Source organism: Coregonus clupeaformis, unplaced genomic scaffold, assembly GCF_020615455.1.
Source record: "Coregonus clupeaformis isolate EN_2021a unplaced genomic scaffold, ASM2061545v1 scaf0010, whole genome shotgun sequence".
Taxonomy (NCBI): Eukaryota; Metazoa; Chordata; class Actinopteri; order Salmoniformes; family Salmonidae; genus Coregonus; species Coregonus clupeaformis.
In genome coordinates, this window is record NW_025533465.1 from 1,260,977 (window position 1) to 1,282,401 (window position 21,425).

General features: G+C 44.8%; 1 protein-coding gene across 1 annotated transcript; it reads left to right on the top strand.

Moving 5' to 3' along the window:
- Positions 1-11,783: 11,783 nt before the first annotated feature.
- On the top strand, positions 11,784-21,173 carry LOC121551240 (prostaglandin E2 receptor EP1 subtype-like). The gene is made up of 3 exons (XM_041863800.1): positions 11,784-12,028; positions 16,260-17,173; positions 20,064-21,173. The coding sequence occupies exons 2-3, from the start codon at positions 16,304-16,306 to the stop codon at positions 20,334-20,336; spliced, it is 1,143 nt and encodes a 380-aa protein (XP_041719734.1). The 5' UTR covers positions 11,784-12,028; positions 16,260-16,303; the 3' UTR covers positions 20,337-21,173.
- Positions 21,174-21,425: the final 252 nt, after the last annotated feature.

A 21,425-nucleotide genomic window follows, 5' to 3' on the forward strand; every position in this document is an offset into this window, starting at 1 on the left:
TGCTCCTCTCTGTCCACCCAGCCCATCCTCCTCCCTGTCACCTTCCCAGACTATCCTGGTCCCCCACTGAGTCTTGCCCTAGTGGACTCAGGTGCTGCAGGCAATTTCCTAGACCGGTCAGTGGCCTTATCATTACGCATTTTTTTTTTTTTTATTGCCATTTAGCAGACGCTTTTATCCAAAGCGACTTACAGTCATGCGTGCATACATTTTTGTGTATGGGTGGTCCCGGGGATCGAACCCACTACCTTGGCGTTACAAGCGCCGTGCTCTACCAGCTGAGCTACAGAGGACCACACATTCCACTAGTCCCTTTACAACCCCCTATCCCAGTCCATGCCCTAGACAACCGTCCCCTAGGAACAGGACTGGTGAGCCAGACCACGATTCCCATTTCCCTCACAGTTGATCACAACCACCATGAACGCATCACGTTCCTCATCTTTGACTCTCCTGCACACCCTGTAGTTTTAGGTCTCCCCTGGTTACAGTTGCATAACCCTAGTATATCGTGGACAGAGAGGAGGTTGTTGAGTTGGTCGCAGGAGTGTCAGGGGAGGTGTCGCTCTGTGTTTATCTGTGCCACCTCCGTGGAAAGTCCAGACCAGGCCATCCACGTCCCTATCCCGGAGGAATACCGGGACCTACAGGTGGATTTTTCGAAGACTCCATGTGCCTGCCCCCTCATCGCCCATGGGACTGCACTATCGACCTACTGCCTGGTTCTACCCTCCCGTGGGGGACATCTACCCTCTCTCGCATGCAGAGACCAAAGCCATGGAGGTCTACATCTAGGAGGCACTGGCCCAAGGATTCCTCCGTCCGTCCACCTCTCCGGCCTCTTCCAGCTTCTTTTTCGTGAAGAAGAAGGACGGAGGTCTCCGCCCCTGTATCGATTACCGGACACTGAATAAGGCTATTGTTAAATGTAGTTATCCCCTGCCTCTCATACCCACTGTGATTGAACAGATGCACGGTGCAAAGTACTTTACCAAATTGGATTTACTCAGTGCCTACAACCTGGTGCACATCAGAGAGGGGGATGAATGGAAGACCACCTTCAGCACCAGCACCGGGCACTACGAATACAGGGTAATGCTCTACAGCCTGACAAATACACCCTCGGTGTTCCAATCCTTCATTAACGAGGTGTTGAGCGACCCAACATGTCTCTATGTAGTGGTGTACATAGACGACATCTTGGTGTACTCCACTACACACGAGCAACATGTCCCTTGTCAGGTCCGTTTTGGAGAGGCTGATAGGGCATCACCTGTACGCCAAGGCGGAGAAGTGCCTTTTCTTCCAGCAGGCGGTCTCCTTCCTGGGCTATCGGATATCCACTGCGGGAGTGGAGATGGAAGAACAGAGGGTCAGTGCAGTACGGTTGTGACCTGTTCCCTCCAACATCAAGGCGGTGCAGTGCTTCCTAGGTTTTGCCAACTATTTCAGGCGCTTCATTAGGGGTTTCAGCACAGTAGTGGCCTCCCTCCTGCGCTGGACTGGGGAGGCCAATGAAGCCTTTCGTGCGCTCAAGGAACAGTTTACGAATGCACCGGTTCTGGCTTACCCTGACCCGTCTCTGCCCTTCATCGTGGAAGTGGACGCCTCCGAGGTTGGAGTAGGGGCTGTTCTCTCCCAATGTACTGGATCGCCGCTTAAACTCCATCCATGCGCCTTCTACTCATGGAAGCTGTCTCCCGCGGAGTGGAATTACGACATGGGGGATTGTGAGTTGTTGGCCGTCAAGAAGGCGCTGAAGGCATGGCGGCACTCGCTGGAGGGTGCTCAGCACCCATTCCTTGTCTGGATGGACCACCGGAACCTAGAGTACATTCGAGCTGCGAAGAGGCTGAACCCGCGTCAGGCCAGGTGGGCCCTATTCTTCACCAGATTTTACTTTACCCTCTCCTATCGGCCGGGATCTAAGAATGTTAAGGCAGATGCGTTGTCCCGGGTGCATGACACAGAGGATCGAAGGGAGGAAGTGACACCCATTATGCCCCTGTCCCGCATTGTGGCTAATGTCGTGTGGAATATGGATGCGGACATCCGTCGAGCCCTGCGACAGGAGCCCTCTCCTGCCCACTGTCCCGAGGGGCATATCTACGTGCCCTCTGAGGTGCGGGATCGTCTCCTCACCTGGGCACACACAGCACCTGTCTCAGGGCACCTGGGTATAGTCCGTATTATCAACTGTCTCTCCGCCAAGTACTGGTGGCCCACCTTGGCCTGGGACGTCCGGGTTTACGTCTCTACCTGCTCCACCTGCGCACAGAGCAAGACACCGAGACACCTCCCCTATGGCAAACTCCACCCTCTGCCGGTTCCACAATGACACTGGTCCCTCTCTCCGTGGACTTTGTCACAGACCTTCCCCCCTCGGAGGGGCACACCACCGTCCTGGTGGTTGTGGACCGGTTTTCCAAAGCCTGTCGTTTGATTCCTCTGCCTGGTCTCCCTACGGCCATGCAGACCACGGAGGCTCTCTTATCACATGTCTTCTGGCACTACAGGATCCCGGAGGGCATCGTGTCTGACCATGGTCCTCAGTTCACCTCCCGTGTCCGGAAGGCCTTCATGGAATGATTGGGGGTCACGGTCAGCCTCACCTCCGGGTACCGTCCCCAATCTAATGGGCAGGTGGAAAGGGTAAAGGTACCTTCGAAGTTACTGTCAGGACCGGCTGGGGGAGTGGGCTGCGTTTCTGCCTTGGGCAGAATATGCACAAAACTCCCTCCGTCACTCCTCCACTAACCTCACACCCTTTTAGTGTGTTTTAGGCTATCAGCCGGCCCTGGCACCCTGGCACCGGAGTCAGATCGAGGCTCCTGTGGTGGACGATTGGTTCCGGCACGCCGATGAGGTATGGAACACAGCGAACACCCGTCTCCAGCACGTCATCCTCCGGCAGAAGGAGCAGGCCGATCGTCACCGCAGTGTGGCCCCGGTCTTTCACCCCGGTGACAGGGGCTGGCTTTCTACGAAGGACCTGCCCCTCCGTCTGCCCTGCCGGAAGCTGAGCCCTCGGTTTGTGGGGCCGTTCAAAGTCCTGAGGAGAATCAATGAGGTGATGTACAGATTACAGCTCCCCGTCAGTTACCGTATCTCACCCTCATTTCATGTATCTCTCCTCAGGCCGGTGGCAGCTGGTCCCTTGGCTAGTGCTGGACCCCACGATGCACCTCCCCCTCCCTTGGACATCGAGGGAGCTCCGGCGTACTCCGTCCTCAGCCTGTTGGGCTTAAGGCGTCATGCGGGGTCTCTCCAGTACCTGGTCGACTGGTGTTCTCGGGGTGATGAGAGGTGTTGGGTTTGCGCCAGACATAGCGTTTTCCTTGATGGCCAAAAAGCTCAATTTTAGTCTCATCTGACCAGAGTAACTTCTTCCATATGTTTGGGGAGTCTCCCACATGCCTTTTGGCGAACACCAAATGTGTTTGCTTATTTTTTTCTTTAAGCAATGGCTTTTTCTGGCCACTCTTCCGTAAAGCCCAGCTCAATGGAGTGTACGGCTTAAAGTAGTCCTATGGACAGATACTCCAATCTCTGCTGTGGAGCTTTGCAGCTCCTTCAGGGTTATCATTGGTCTCTTTGTTGCCTCTCTGATTAATGCCCTCCTTGCCTGGTCCGGTCCGTGGGTTTTGGTGGGTGGCCCTCTCCTGGCAGGTTTGTTGTGGTGCCATATTCTTTCCATTTTTAAATAATAGATTTAATGGTGCTCCGTGGGATGTTTCAGATATTTTTTTATAACCCAACCCTGATCTGTACTTCTCTACAACTTTGTCCCTGACCTGTTTGAAGAGCTCCTTGGTCTTCATGGTGCCGCTTGCTTGGTGGTGCCCCTTGCTTAGTGGTGTAGCAGACTCTGGGTCCTTTCAGAACAGGTGTATATATACTGAGATCATGTGACACTTAGATTGCACACAGGTGGACTTTATTCAACTAATTATGTGACTTCTGAAGGTAATTGGTTGCACTAGATCTTATTTAGGGGCTTCATAGCAAAGGGGGTGAACACAAATGCACGCACCACTTTTACGTTATTTATTTTTTAGTATTTTTTGAAACAAGTTGTTATTTTAATTTCACTTCACCAATTTGGACTATTTTGTGTATGTCCATTACATGAAATCCAAATAAAAATCCATTTAAATTACAGGTTGTAATGCAACAAAATAGGAAAAACGCCAAGGGGGATGAATACTTTTGCAAGGCACTGTACATTGGAATTGCTCACAATTCCACAAAAATTACCCCTTCAACAGTGACTTCTAAACTTCCTGGCACATCTTGTATTATTCATCCTATCCTTAGGTCCTCCCTTTTAACTCTGTTTATCTTTCTCTGTGACCATGTGCTAGCTTCTTGGTGACAGACATACAGTGGATTAAAGTACTTAAGTAAAAATACTTTAAAGTACTACTTAATTGGTTTCTTGGGTATCTGTACTTTACTTTATTATTGATATTTTTGACAACTTTTACTTTTACTTCACTACATTCCTAAAGAAAATAATGTACTTTTTACTCCATACATTTTCCCTGACACCCAAAAGTACTCGTTACATTTTGAGTGGCTAGCAGGAAAGGAAAATTGTCAAATTCATGCACTTATCAAGAGAACATCCCTCTCATCCCTATTGCCTCTGATCTGGTGGACTCACTAAACACACATGCTTCGTTTGTAAATTATGTCTGAATGTTGGAGTGTGCCACCTGCTATCCGTAAATAAAATAAAAAAGAAAATGGTGCCGTCTGGTTTGCTTGGTATAGGGAATTTTAAATGATTTATAATTGTACTTTTACATTCAATACTTACATTTATTTTAGCAATTACATTTACTTTTGATACTTGAGTATATTTAAAAACCAAATACTTTTAGACTTTTACTCAAGTAGTATTTTAGTACCCAATTTTAGTGGGTGACTTTCACTTTTACTTGAGTCCTTTTCTATTAAGTTATCTTTACCTTTACTCAAGTATGACAATTGGGTACTTGTTCCACCACTGCAGACATAGACACTCTGTTGCACCCTACATTTATGAGTTGAATTATCAATCCAACAACTACAGTGTAACTGGATCTTTCTATGAATAGAACTTCAGTCCATGTTATTTATTCTTCTTCCCATTACTTAAAGATAAATATTTTAGTCACCCCTGACTTTCTGACCAGTTCTGCAGATCTAAACAGCCCTCATCTCCTGGCATCCCACCAACCCTTCCCTCCATCGGCCCTCTTTTCCAGACCCCACAACCACATTGGCTCTCTGTCTAGGGCCCAGCATGGGAAGGATTTTTTTTTTTGCGTAGTGGTAAACCGACGGGTGGTTAGTGGAGCTTCAGTGCAACTGTCAGGAATCTGTGGGGAGGAGGACAGTGGCGTGGAACTGCAGACATTTTAGCTTTCTGTTAACTCTGTCTCCAAGAAATGCCTACAGCACCTCCTGCTCAAGCCTCTATCACAAGTGGATAATTTGTGTGAAAAAGGTGTTCTGTGAGATGACAGTATGCACTCGTTTGGATACACACAAGAAGTTGAAGAGCCTACAGACCTCATGGCCTGAATGTCACAGTGGACGCCCACTAAACACATTTTCTTATCCAGGCACAGAAGTATCTCCATCAGATAGTTGAAATAGAAGGATCTAGGTGAGCGGAAATAACATTCATGTCTAGAGAGTATTTTTGGTCCTGTCCTTTTACCACAAATCAAGGCGTTCCAGTGTCCAGTTCCAGATTGCATTGACCAAATTCCCCAAAGTGAGTGAGTATGAATGGCATGAAGGTCCATGAGCCAGACATGCAGCTATAAAGTGTCTGGTGTCATGATTACTTTTGTCGATTAACCATATATTCTATCTGACACCATAAAGAGGTACTGACACCATGAGATACTGCAACCATGGAGGCTCATCGAGCAGTGTCTTACTTGACTTGACCAAACTGTATTTTTTCTGCCCTCAGGAAGTGGACATTGTGACACTAAGGAAGCGTTGTCACAACAGTATATTATTGGGTAAAATTGTGAAACTGCAAAAAGTGGAATATGAGCTCACAGACTTAGAAGAGCACGAGATAAATTGTGAAATACAGTGCACATCGAAACACATCAATAAAAATACTTTCAAGAACATATGGCTTTCTTCCAATGTTGCTCCGCTACCAATTGGATCCCCAGGGCCAGAGTTACTGTTGGACACTTGGGTGTTTCACTAAGCAATAGGACGTGTTCCTCCGCTCGGTTGCTGTTTAACGATTGCTGCAGACGAGATGAGACGCCATAATGCGTCGTCCAGGTGAGTCATTCAGCTCCAAAACCCCTAAAACATGTGGCCCTGATCTTGGCCTTCTGCCTCTCAGTCTGAGGTCTTGAAATGAGGACAAGGCAGCGCTTCAGAGGACAAAATAAGTAATACTGTAAAAAACACAGGCATGTTTATGTGTTTCTCTTACAAATGTGGAGAGTTACACAACTTGCATTACAAGTTTACAAGTTGTCTCTGATTTTGCCACAGCATATGAAAATAACTGTGTCAAGAGTGTTGCTGTTGTGATACCGTTATGGTCCTGTACATCATACACATCACAGTAGCAACACTCAAGACCGCCTCTATTAGGGATTTGAGCCTCATGCCAAAAAACAACTGCACCTCTCAATGGCGAAACAGCAATCTAGGATCTGTGCTTGCAAGACCAAAAGCAAAGGGACCGTTTTTTTGTCAAATATATTTAAATACCACTTCAAAGGCATTGAAGAACAATCTGATTAACTTTGACCATCCTCTCTTATATGTCTTGTATGTTAGCAGGTTGAGGTCCTGAAAGAAACAGAGATTTGCCCTGCATGTAGTAGTGGTTGGTGAATGGGACAGGGTTAGAGGAGTTAGGTTACAAGACTTTGACATGCTGTTGGAGGACCCTGGGGTTATTGGGGCCAAATGCTGATTTTTTCAATCGCTAATTATGGCGAGAGATGGAACAATGGCGTCCACTACAAAACGAGGCAGTGGAAAATGTTGTCTGAGGCCAAGTAATACAGACTCCAGCTTAAGTTTATCCTAAACTTCTGGAGTAAAGTTAGTGGGTCAAAGTGGCTCTGGGGCTTGTGGCTGAAGACCACAAACATTGAAACCAGCAATGTTTCAGAAGGTTCTCGCCTTAGGGTCCAATGTCAACAACCAAAAGCACCCAGTGCCGTTCTGAGCGTAACCTCTCAGTGATGATGGTCCCGGTAAAAGCTGGTGTGATGCGATATCTGCCTTCGCTATCAGATCCTGGCCTGCACCACACGAATCCTCTCCTACCATTCAAAGTGAAGCACTACCAGTGCCCAAGATGCTTCCTTCGCAAGTGTGCCAGCGAGTTAATCAAAGCCTCGCTGGTGCAAAGAAACATTCATTGGGACATAATACCGCAGAGCATTTGCTCAGTTGCAGTCAAGGCCCTGTCATAGCAGATTTATCTGGGCTACCACCTAAAGAAAAGTAAGGTTTTTTTGTCTGACAGTAATAGCTGTTAGCCTTTTCCCACCTGTCTTTGGAGTCTCAGCTGTGGTAGTCATGATTATGTTGCTCTAGCTGTGTAAATATAACATTAAACACCTAATAAGCACACCTTGTACTTGAACAAAAGCTTTTCTTGCAAATTTTTGGAGTAGAGCACTTTTGCAGGGTGAAAAGGCCTCCTCTCCTTTCTGCTCCCTCTCTTTTCACTACTCTTTCCTCCATGACCACAGAGTTAATACCCTGCCTATAAGGTGTTGATCTTAGCTGCCTTCCAGGTTCCATACTGGCTTGACCTGTCAGTTTCTGGGCCTGATTAAACCAAGCAAATAGCTTCACCTGTCTCTGATGTTGGTCTGTGTAGTGTGCTGGCTGGCTGGCTGGCGGACTCACATAACCTGATGGATTCCATTGCTTGCTTCATTAGGCTGTCAGTCAAGGAGAATGTTTTCTCTGTCTGATTTTGTAGTAGCTGAAAGACTATACTGTAGATGAATATATCTTATATACCATAGACCTCTGCTGTTTTGACATAGAATGGCATATCAAAACCAACCTTTGTTTTTCTGCGGATTTCCGATATAGTAGAAAATAAATGCTTAATTGTTGATGATGGGGACATGGGGTATCTGAGGCGTTCCCCTGCTACTCAAAAAGAGCACACATAGTACTGTGTATAGGACTATGTCTGAGGGCCTTATAGGTTCACTGTCAGCCCGTGGCTTATTATGAAAATATATTGTACTTACTTGCTTAAAAAGGAAGTGTGATACATTGAAATGTAGAATCTTTATTGGAGATGCTTTTTAATCCAAGACAAGGCTTAATCTCTGTCCCGGAAAATCTGTATTACCCCAATGTTTACAAGGCCAAAGGCTGAATTGACTCTCTGGCAAGCTAACACAGGTTACATGCACAGCACAGCTGTAACTACAGGCACTCACCCTAGGGATGTTTGCAGAGGCAGGGGCAGATCTGGTTTGCATTGATGATCCTCTTCAACCTCTATACAGATGGGAGAACATCGTCTAAATAGAATTTCATTAGCACTAATTTCAAAAAGCTAGATGGAGGTCGAGCTGTTATGGATGTTTTGGAATGGGATTTTTCCACTGAACATTATGTGGCATCTTATGTTACTATAAAGTTGCTCAACATAACACCTGACAGACATCTGTGACAGACATCTGTAAAATGTTTTATTTTCATTTTACTGAAAATATACTGTACCTTGCATACCTCTTCCTTACCATAACCCCAAAAAATGTTTTGCAGAGCATGAAAAGTTATCCAGGCTATGTTTTCGGTTTCCAAAAGCAGAACCAATATGCTAGTGAATCCGGAAAGGTAATGTTTGTATACAATAAAGGTGCTTGGACCAACCACTTTGAATATTTTCTCTCAAGGAATTGAATTCCTTTAAAATAGATAGTATAAACATGATGGCTATTTGCATGTGGAAACTTTACTACACCTTTAAAGGGCAACTCCACAACTTTTCAACCTGATTTTCATTATCTCCAGCACAATACCAACATACACTACATGACCAAAAACATGTGGTCATCTGCTCGTCGAACAGGCTTTCTACTAGATGTTGGAACATTGCTGCGGGGACTTGCTTCCATTCAGCCACAAGAGCATTAGTGAGGTCGGGCACTGATGTTGGAAAATTAGGCTTGGCTCGCGGTCGGCATTCCAATTCATCCCAAAGGTGTTCGATGGGGTTAAGGTCAGGGCTCTATGCAGGCCAGTCAATTTCTTCCACATCGATCTCGACAAACCATTTTGTGCACGGGGGCATTGTCATGCTGAGACAGGAATGGGCCTTCCCCAAACTGTTGCCACAAAGTTGGAAGTACAGAATAGTCTAGAATGCCATTGTATGCTGTAGTGTTAAGATTTCCCTTCACTGGATGTAAGGGGCCTAGCCCGAACCATGAAAAACAGCCCGAGACCATTATTCCTCCTCCACCAAACTTTACAGTTGGCACTATGCATTCGGGCAGGTAGTGTTCTCCTGGCATCCGCCAAACCCAGATTCATCAGTCGGACTGCCAGATGGTGAAGCATGATTCATCACTCCAGAGAACACGTTTCCACTGATCCAGAGTCCAATGGCGGCTAGCTTTACACCACTTCAACCAACATTTGGCATTGTGCATGGTGATCTTAGGCTTGTGTGAAATTGTATACACCTGTCAGCAACGGGTGTGGCTGATTAGCCGAATCCACTATTTTGAAGGGGTGTCCACATACTTTTGTATGTAAAGTGTATGTGAAAGCAAGTTTGGTAGAAAAAAATATGAAGTTAAAAAGTTCTGCCCGATGACATCATCAAAACGTTAAACATTTTTACAACAGTGATGCCTCCCGAGTGGCACGGCGGTCTAAGGCACTGCATCGCAGTGCTAGAGGCGTCACTACAGATCCGGGTTAGATCCCAGGCTGTGTCACAGCCAGCCGCGACCGGGAGACCCATGAGGCGGCGTACAATTGGCCCAGTGTCGTCCGGGTTAGGGGAGGGTTTCGCCGGCTGGAATGTCCTTGTCCCATCACGCTCTAGTGACTCCTTGTGGAGGCCGGACGCATGCATGCTGACTTCGGTCGCCAGCTGTACAGTGTTTCCTCCGACACATTGGTGCGGCTGGCTTCCGGGTTAAGCGAGCAGTGTGTCAAGAAGCAGTGCGGCTTGGCGGGGTCGTGTTTCGGAGGACGCATGGCTCTCGACCTTCGCCTCTCCCAAGTCCGTACAGGAGTTGCAGCGATGGGACAACATTTACATTTACGTCATTTAGCAGACGCTCTTATCCAAAGCGACTTACAAATAGGTGCATTCACCTTATAGCCAGTGGGATAACCACTTTACAATGTTGTTGTTGTTGTTGTTGTTTTTTTTGGGGGGGGTGAAGGATTACTTTATCCTATCCCAGGTATTCCTTAAAGAGGTGGGGTTTCAAATGTCTCCGGAAGGTGGTGAGTGACTCCGCTGTCCTGGCGTCGTGAGGGAGCTTGTTCCACCATTGGGGTGCCAGAGCAGCGAACAGTTTTGACTGGGCTGAGCGGGAACTATGCTTCCGCAGAGGTAGGGAGCCAGCAGGCCAGAGGTGGATGAACGCAGTGCCCTCGTTTGGGTGTAGGGACTGATCAGAGCCTGAAGGTACGGAGGTGCCGTTCCCCTCACAGCTCCGTAGGCAAGCACCATGGTCTTGTAGCAGATGCGAGCTTCAACTGGAAGCCAGTGGAGTGTGCGGAGGAGCGGGGTGACGTGAGAGAACTTGGGAAGGTTGAACACCAGACGGGCTGCGGCATTCTGGATGAGTTGTAGGGGTTTAATGGCACAGGCAGGGAGCCCAGCCAACAGCGAGTTGCAGTAATCCAGACGGGAGATGACAAGTGCCTGGATTAGGACCTGTGCCGCTTCCTGTGTAAGGCAGGGTCGTACTCTCCGAATGTTGTAGAGCATGAACCTACAGGATCGGGTCACCGCCTTGATGTTAGCGGAGAACGACAGGGTGTTGTCCAGGGTCACGCCAAGGCTCTTCGCACTCTGGGAGGAGGACACAACGGAGTTGTCAACCGTGATGGCGAGATCAAGACTGTAACTACCAATTGGATATCACAAAATTAGGGATAAAAATAGGTAAAAAGTACCACAAAAATAACTGTGATTTTAAAACACTATGATATCTGCAGTGATGTGGAGAGCAAGAATTTTATTTATTTTTTACTTTTAATGCTACCCTGTGATGTCACAGAGAAATTTTTTAAAGACCTTTATTCTTATCTTTTTAACCACAGATCATAGAAACCCGCTGTTTTCACATATGTAGACACTGGTTTGGTGCTGGAGATAATGAATATAAGGTTGAAAAGTGGCGGAATTGCCCTTTAATAATGTTGTAATAACTAAACATTGGTCAAACTCCTGCCACCTGTTTTGTTTTAACGCTGTAAGATACTGTACTTTGACATTAGGCTACATTACATGATCTTTGGATGTTATAGTTACATGTCAATGTGTAAAGTTGGTCGTTATATAAAATGGCAGCATTAATGGAATATCTAATTAGTTTCCAATAAGTTATTGGGTAGCACTCCCCGTTCCCTTTCACTGAACTGCTGTGATAAGGATACATGCATTCATCTCGCGGACTCCAAGACGCCCAGGGGCTGCGTCGACGCGGTTCAAGTCTATAAAGAGGGCTGAGCAACGAAACAAATGTTGAATAGTACATGGTTGGCTGTGCAACCTTTTGGAGACTGGGTCTTGATCTTGGTGACGGACTTCTCATGCTGTTGCTCGTTTTATTTTCTTTAGGAGAGAATGAGGCACTCGGAATACATGACTTCACTATCAGCTCAGGTGAATCATTGTTGATAATAAGTAACATTCTCGTGGATTAATCCCTGAGTTTAAGGAACATTTGAATTTCATGGTTCACAGTGAAAGGATTTAACATTTGAAAACCGAAGGAATAACTCTTCATTTGTGTCTATGGATTCACTGTTTGGTCAGGTAATATCATTATTACTTATTTCACAACATTAATGATCTTCTTGTAGCCTATACTGCTGAACTAGCTTTGATAATGCACACAGATCCCTTTTAATTTGTACATGGCAAATTAATTGAATAGCACATTGGGTCATTTTATATTTATAAATCATTCAGGATATTTACAATGAACAATTGTTTGTTTGTTTTTTCGAACAAAATGGGTGAAAGTAGGGGGAAATATTTTTTCCCTGGTCAAAATGTACACTCCATGTAATTAGTAGTTACATACACTGTTCATGTTAATAAGGCTTTTTATAAGAACTATACATGTTTTTTGTTTTACCAATAATAAGTGCACATGTATTGTGCTGAATTAGTATGATTTCATTTCTTTTTTAAACCTGAAATTCTCTCATGAGAAGAAATCGTTTTCAACTCTCTCATTCAGCAATGTCTTTGGGTGCATTCGTAAATTGCCTCCAGTGTGTCAGAATGGCTCTGGGTCGTTCATAAATTCAGAGTGTTGTCAGATTATCTGTTCATAAATTCAGAGCGCTTCGCTCTCGGAGCGTTCAGAGTCCACACTGGACGCTCTGCCCGAGGAGTAGGGTTGATCCGAGCGTTCTGACCTCACAACGGCAGTCAAGCACCTAAGCTAACTGGCTAAAGCTGGCTAGCTTGCTTGCTACTTCCAGACAAAAACGAGAGAACACCTCACTCTGACCATTTTACTCACCCTAGCAGAGTTGGTTAGGCTGTTTTCATGTTATCTAGAGCGTTAGTGACTGTAACTGTGCTGCTGGCAACAATTTAATTACGTTTTTTCCGAAGACCTTTACTGACACCGGTCATATTCAACGGGTGTTGCGCGTTCGTAAATTAATCAATTATTCTGTGCTCTGGCACACTCAGACGAGAGTGCTCTGAACTCGGAGTAGAGAGACAGAGTTAATTTACGAACGCACCCTTTGTTAGACATTTTTGTTTTCGATTAGAAAAGCCAAAGAACAAGGACTGCAAATGCACCCTATAAAACTGTAGTAGCCTATGTGGCGTTTGGCAAGGCAGGGGCATTACCTTTGTGTGAGTGTGTGTGTGTGTGTGTGTGTGTGTGTTTCTCATTAACAATGGTAAGGTCTCTCTGCTACAATCAATCCGAAATCATTGCTACATCGATTCTGAGTAACTCATGAGAAAACACACCCTACACAGACTAGGCACAGTATAGGATTTTATGTATTTTGGAATAAATATTGTGACTCTCTGTTCTGTTGTTCTGCATTGAAGGGTGTGAAGAAGAAGGAACATTTTGATTTGATTGTCATCGTGTAGCTGCTAGGCCTACGGGTCTGCTATCATGATAGAGCACCTTTCACAGAATGTGTGCTGTGTGACTGTCAGACATGGTCAAGACTTGATGGAGCACCTTTCACAAGAACTGTCTTGACTTGTCCTGCATTCTCAGGTTGCAGAGTACCATGAAGGGGAAACTGTTTGGCATTTGTCTACAATAGGCTATTTAAAGGACACTAGCTAGCTCCCAGATAGGCCTACAGTCCGGTAGACTACCTACATGATGCAATTATTTATAGAGAAGAGCGAGATTATTTGTATTTGTCAAATGGCAGCCAAGCATCATCATTACGTCACCAGAATAAGACCCTAGATATTTATTGGAAAGGAGCATCAAGAGCGTCACGGTGCGCTTTCACCACACTGAAGTTCATCATCATTTATTTAATGCGTAGCCTAATAAACGACATGCTTTCCGGAGTCTGACCACACAATTGTCATCATGCAACTACTACACAGGGACTACGTCTATGGATCTGCTGTCATGATAGAGCACCTTTCACAGAATGTGTGCTGTGTCACTGTCAGACACCGTCAAGACTTGATGGAGCAACTTTCACAAGAACTCTCTTGACTTGTCCTGCATTCTCAGGTTGCAGAGTACCATGAAGGGGAAACTGGTTGGCCTTTGTCTACAATAGCCTATTTCAAGGACACTAACCAGGTTTCCATCCAACGTTTTAACGAGAGTTAGCATGCAGTTTATTAGGCTACAAATTAAATAAATTATGATGAACTTCACAGGGTGGTGAAAGTGCAAGGTGACGAGTTTGATGCTCCTTTCCAATAAATATTCAGGGTCTTATTCTGGTGACATGATCATCTACGCTTGTCTGCCGTTTGACAAATACAAATAATTTCGCTGTTGTGTCCATAATAATCTAATCACGTAGGCTTTACATCCAATTGGCAACCGATTTTCATGCGAATATTCAAAAATCAGCATATGCACATTTTCCCACAAGAGATGTGTTTCCATCAAATTGACTTTCTGCGGATGAAAGTCTGTCCGTGATGAAATAGTGAACAAAAAAAACAACTTTTGCGGTTACATTCCCATGTACCGAATAAAAAATACAAGTTAAATGGGTTTCCGCATTTCCAACTGTACTGATGGTTATGTCACAAAAAATGTTGAGTTAAATAGCGAATGTTCACTCTAGTCTTGGCACGTGCGCTCTAGCTAACACCTTGCAGATAAAGTGCGGGTAGGCTACCTACAGTGCCTTCGGAAAGTATTCAGACCCCTTACATTTTTCCACATTTTGTTAGGTTACAGCCTTATTCTAAAATTGATTCAATTGTTTTCCCTCATCAATCTACACACAATACCTCATAATGACAAAGCAAAAACGGTTTTATAGACATTTTGGCTAATTTATTTAAAAAAAAATAATAATATCATATTTACATAAGTATTGAGACCCTTTACTAAGTACTTTGTTGAAGCACCTTTGGCAGCGATTACAGCCTCGAGTCTTCTTGAGTATGATGCTACAAGCTTGGTATGCCTGTATTTGGGGGAGTTTCTCCCATTCTTCTCTGCAGATCCTCTCAAGCTCTGTTGGCTTGGATGGGGAGAATTGCTGCACAACTATTTTCAGGTCTCTCCAGAGATGTTCGATCAGGTTCAAGTCCAGGCTCTGGCTGGGCCACTCAAGGACATTCAGAGACTTGTTCTGAAGCCACTCCTGCGTTGTCTTGGCTGTGTGCTTAGGGTCGTTGTCCTGTTGGAAGGTGAACCCTCGGCCCAGTCTGAGGTCCTGAGCGCCCTGGAGCAGGTTTTCATCAAGGATCTCTCTGTACTTTGCTCTGTTCATCTTTCCCTCGACCCTGACTAGTCTTCCAGTCCCTGCCGATGAAAAACATCCCCACAGCATGATGCTGCCACCACCATGCTTCACCGTAGGGATGGTGCCAGGTTTCCTCCAGATGTGACGCTTGGCCTTCAGGCCAAAGAGTTCAATCTTGGTTTCATCAGACCAGAGAATCTTGTTTCTCATGGTCTGAGAGTTTTTTTGCTTTTTGCTCTGACATGCACAGTCAACTGTGGGACCTTATATAGACAGCTGTGTGCCTTTCCAAATCATGTCCAATCAATTGAATTTAACACAGGTGGACTCCAATCAAGTTGTAGAAACATCTCAAGGATGATCAATGGAAACAGGATGCACCTGAGCTCAATTTCGAGTCTCATAACAAAGGGTCTGAATACTTATGTAAATAAGGTATTTCTGTTTTTTGTTTTTTATAAATTTGCTAACATTTGTCATTATGGGGTATTGTGTGTAGATTGCTGAGGAAATTGTTTTATTTAATCGATTTTAGAATAAGGCTGTAACGTAACAAAATGTGGAAAAATCAAGGGGTCTGAATACTTTCCGAAGGCACTGTACATGATGAGATTAATATGGACAAAAGAGCGAGATTACTTGTATTTGTCAAACGGTAGCCAAGCATCGATCATCGTGTCACCAGAATAAGACTTTCAATATTTATTGGGAAGGAGCATCAAGCTCATCACCTTCCACTTTCACCACTCTGTGAAGTTTATCATCTGTAGCCTAATAAATTGCTTGCTTTCCCGATTCCTATCATCGCGTGACTCCAAGTCTATTTCGATATGATGGTTATTATATCAATATTTGCGCATAAAAGCATTTCCACCGCCATTTCTTGCATAATTAACTTTACTTTAAGATTTATTGTTGTTAGGTAATAACTGAATACTGAATGAGTTTTTGTTTCACCAGTAAAATGTGTCTTTATTCTATGTATAATAGGCTATTGGTTACTTCGCAAGTTTGGTTATGGGAGTACTATATATTGGTGAGGTTAGGAGTTTTTCCTGGTCAACTGGTCAGTATATTAATTATAACACTTTTCCTATTTGCAGTGCTCTCCCACTCTGAGGACCCTCATGACTCCCAGAGGCCAGTGATGTTGGCCATGCAGCACTACAACTCCTCAGGCCTGGCTGCCCCCCATCTCCTCCCCAACCAGACCTGGGGGGTGGAGGGGGTGCCGGCCATGGCCTGGAGGGCAAACATCACAGAGAGGCCCATGTCTCCCCCCAGTAACCCCACAGCAGCCGGCCTCTCCATGACCCTGGGCATCCTGTCCAACATCGTAGCCCTGGTCATCCTGGCCAAAGCCTACGCCCGCCTGCGCCGCCGCTCCAAGGCCACCTTCCTGCTCTTCGCCAGCTCCCTGGTGGCCACAGACTTTGCCGGCCACGTCATCCCCGGTGCCCTGGTGTTGAGGCTGTACTCAGCTGGGGCTGCGACTGGGCCCTTAGCTCGCGCTGCCACCGATGCCCCCTGCCAGTTCCTAGGGGGTAGCATGGTGTTCTTCGGCTTGTGCCCATTGTTTCTGGGCTGTGCCATGGCTGCTGAACGCTGCCTGGGCGTCACACAGCCCCTGCTCCATGCCTCACTGGTCACCACGGCTCGCACCAAGATGGCGCTGGCTCTCATCTGGCTGCTGGCTCTGTGTGTGGCCCTCCTGCCCTTCTTCAGGCTGGGGGCCTACACCTACCAGTACCCCTGGACCTGGTGCTTCATCAGGGTCCTGGGAGAGACTCAGGAGACGGACGTGGCCTTTGTCATGCTGTTCTCTGGACTGGGCCTGGCCTCTCTGACTGTGGCCCTGGTGTGTAATACCATCAGTGGGGTCACGCTGGTGCTTGCCAGACTGCGTAAGAAGTGTAAGACCTGCTACCGTCGCTCAGCCAAGTCCCACGACATTGAGATGGTGGCCCAGCTGGTGGGCATTATGATCACCTCTTGCATCTGCTGGAGCCCCCTGCTGGTGAGTTGGGAAAGTTCAGTTCACTGAAGCTCACAATTCTGCATGAATCAGTGTAGGGGTCAAAACTATCTTTATTGAGGTCTCTTTTCAATCCTTACCATGGAAATTGAAAGGCAATGCTCCCACGTTAGCGGGGACTGCATTCACGGTAAACGCTGCATATGTCTGCTCAATCGGAAAATCCCACATTAAAAAATACTAGTATACTATGGTATAAATCAGGGCTCTCCAACACTGTTCCTGGAAAGCTGGCGTCCTGTAGGCTTTTGCTCCAATCCCAATCTAGTGCATCTGATTCTAATAATTAGCTGGTTGATAAACTGAATCAGGTTAGTTACAACTGGGGTTGGAGTGGACACCTACAGGAGGGTAGCTCTCTTGGAATAGGGTTAAATAACCCTGGTATAAAAACTATCTTAACAGATAGTTTAACACTTCTGCTCTTTTCTGTAACCTGTAGGGAACACAATATGGTCTATACTTGGCATGAAGGTTTCTCACTTATGGGTGGCACAAATTGGGCTATGGGGGAGGGGAATGGGCAGGGTATATGCAAATTAAATACTGTCGTCTTTACTATAGTAAAAAACTTTTAGTGTTTTTGCGGACTGTAGTGTTTTTGCGGACATCACGGTAGTATTTACTACAGTGTTCTTTTGCGGATAATACTGTAATATGAATTGTAGTATTCTACAGTACACTACAACATTCTATAGTAAGTACTACACATGATTCAGGGATACTACAGATACTACAGAATTCTATAGTAAACTGTAGTAATTTTTCATGTGGGTTACATTTACATTTCTATTGCGCAATATGTAACGCTTCAGTGATACAGATTGAATAGAGCCCTTAATCTTCATTCACTGAGATACTGAAATGGATTTGACTTGGAACTATGGAAATGAAGAGTTAGAGCTCTATAATCGGAAATGATCCGAGTCATCACCTACCACTGAGCTGTGATAGGAATGACATGCTCTTCTGCATGCATCCCATTCTCAGGCTGTGTGAAAGTGCATGGTGGTTTATCATCAAATCATCAAATAAGAATGGTGTACATCAGCACTTCATGTAATCCTTATAAATAATAGTAATGTTCATAATTGTTTGTGGCTCAGAGGAATGTAAATATCCAAGATATTCTGACCTATAATTGTTTATTAATTATTTCAATTTAACCCTTATTTTACTAGGTAAGTTGACTGAGAACACATTCTGATTTACAGCAACGACCTGGGGAAAAGTTACAGGAGAGAGGAGGGGGGATGAATGAGCCAATTGGAAGCTGGGGATGATTAGGTGGCCATAATGGTATGAGGGCCAGATTGGAAATGTAGCCAGGACACCGAGGTTAACACCCTTACTCTTACGATAAGTGCAATGGGATCTTTAGTGACCACAGAGAGCAGGACACCCGTTTAACGTCTCATCCGAAAGACGGCACCCTGCACGGGGCAATGTCCCCAATCACTGCCCTGGGATCTTTTTGTTTTTGACCAGAGGAAAGAGTGCCTCTTACTGGCCCTCCAACATCGCTTCCAGCAGCATCTGGTCTCCCATCCAGGGCCAACCAGGACCGACCCACCCTACTTAGCTTCCGAGGCAAGCCAGCAGTGCGCTGCAGGGTGGTATGCTGCTGGCTAAAACTCAAAAGCATAAAATAATATTGTAAAAATTATCTGCTAACAAAAGTAATTAATCCTCTCAGTAAATCTCCAAGATATTCTGCCCCATAAACTCAAAGGCCTGAAATAATATAGAAAATCTCTGCTAAGAATCCAGTAATAATTCATCCTCTTTTTGTATACCTTCTGAAATAGACACTTTCCAGTTCCCAGTCATAAACACTTAAAACACATGGAAAGACAGGGTGCACTGCACCAAGGGTATACATGAATAGTCATGGTGGGCCATTGATGGAATAAATTATAAATGATTTAAGGGCATGCCATTATGAAGGGCTTGAATAGCCCTGGTCTTGCTGGGCATCACCCTATTTCAGATTGGATTTCTGAAAGTCAGTGGTGCGTCAGAGTGGCTGACATTGAGAATGTTAGCACTGACAGGCATCATAGCTTCTCTCCTTTTCCAGTCTTATGGGAAAGAGGAATATTAGCCAACAAAAATAATTTCATACAAACACATGATGATGGTTTGATGATTTTCAATCAAGGAGATTTTTTTGTACAATTCCAATACTAAGAATTTGGTATAAACTGTTGATATGTCATATCAATTATTCAGGTCCACTATAAAAGTAACTATTCATTTTGACACATAAACTGTGAGGAGTGAAAGAGGACAGACTATAAAACATGCTTCAAATTATGGCGGCCTGTTACTTGTCACCACTGGGTCTGTTCAAACTAGCCTTGAGCACCCCCCCCGCCCCTCCCCCATCTCCCTCCCAAAAAGTATCCATTGTTCTTTATTTGCATAATACTGCACAAAAGTTGGGCCCAAGTATAATTACTGATGTGTGTACTAAATAGGAAACGCTTAGCATTTATTTTTTATTGTTGGGGAAATGTGAGAACCATTAAAGAGGCATTGTTTGTGCTTAAGATCTCTTAATAAGCTGTGGCTAATTGTTATAAATATTGCAATTAAGATTTATCATGCAATTTTGATTTTAGAGCCTGTGATTTATTACATCAGTACAGCTATTCATAGGAACACGTTGTGAAGATGCATTTTGACTGCTCCATTCATTTATTTATTTGTTCATATGTGGCATACTACAGTGGCAGGTAATATAGTTATATTACTAGCAGTGTATGCAGATTGATGCAAACATATATACACCAGCTGAACATCTCTATATCCTGCACAACCAGTGTAAAATACTTTGCTAAACTAACCTAGGTATCTGTGTTCCTTGCAGATCTTCGGCCTGATGTCAGTCACACGGTCCTACAGTGGTTCCATAGGCAGTGACCAGGACACATACAGGAGGTTGATGGTGATGGGCGTCCGGCTGGCCTCCTGGAACCAGATCCTGGACCCCTGGGTCTACATCCTGCTGCGCCGGGCCGTGCTGAGAAAGATCTACCGCATCACCAAGAGCCGAGCCAGCTTCAAGAACAGCACCTTCCGCCACTGGGACATCAGCTCCTTCCAGAACTCTGAGAAAATAAACACTGTCAACAGGATCTGAGGGAGAAGAAAAGCCACAGACAGAAAGAGACTTCTTATCAGGTCCTTTGTTGCTCTTGGTGCTTTATTTACGACCCAAGCCAACATGATGGACGGAGGAGAAGACTGAACCTCCAGCAGTAGGATCTAACAGCAGTGTTGGTGTATCACACAAAAGGAAATACCCATTGCCTATAAGACCTATGTTCCTTTATTGAGAACTGTGTGGGTCTGCCTGACTGTGAAAGTCTATGGGGTTTGGGATTAAAAACATCATCCTCCAGATCTTGGATCTCTGTCAGATTGATTTGATTGGCCAGTAAGACCTGATTTTGACTGTTGTGTGGAGAAGTCTCATAATTTTATGAGAAACAGCCAAACCAGACTATACTCAAACAAAGAAAATGGCATGAACGGATTTATAACAAAAAAATATGACCAAGTAAGGAGAGTATGCTTCACCTGGATACTGGACACATAGCACAGATAATTCTGGCCATGGAGAAAGGCCTGTTGTAAAATTGTATGGTAGGTCACGCAACATGAGTCTTTCTCTGTGTACATAACAGTACATGAAATGAAGCTGACTATAAGATCTCAACAACAAACATCTCAAATTATATATATGTGTGTGTGTGTGTGTGTGTGTGTGTGTTACTGTCAGTGTTTTTTGGAGTTCATACTTTGTTTGTTTGTGGAAATGTCAAAGTGCACTTTGACACATCATGAAGTCAGTGGCACTATGCCAAAGCAAAGTAAAGGCTGTGCTTTTACCTGTGCTTGAAGATGTGAAAGACATACAGTATGTGTCAAACCTGTAATGCTATTGACATGTGTGTATTTATTACTTACAGTTGAAGTCGGATGTTTACATACACCTTAGCCAAATAGATGTTAAACTCAGTTTTTCACAATTCCTGACATTTAATCCTAGTAAACATTCCCTGTCTTAGGTCAGTTAGGATCACCACTTTATTTTAAGAATGTGAAATGTCAGAATAATAGTAGAGAGAATTATTTATTTCAGATTTTATTTATTTAATCACATTCCCAGTGGGTCAGAAGTTTACATACACTCAATTAGTACTTGGTAGCATTGCCTTTAAATTGT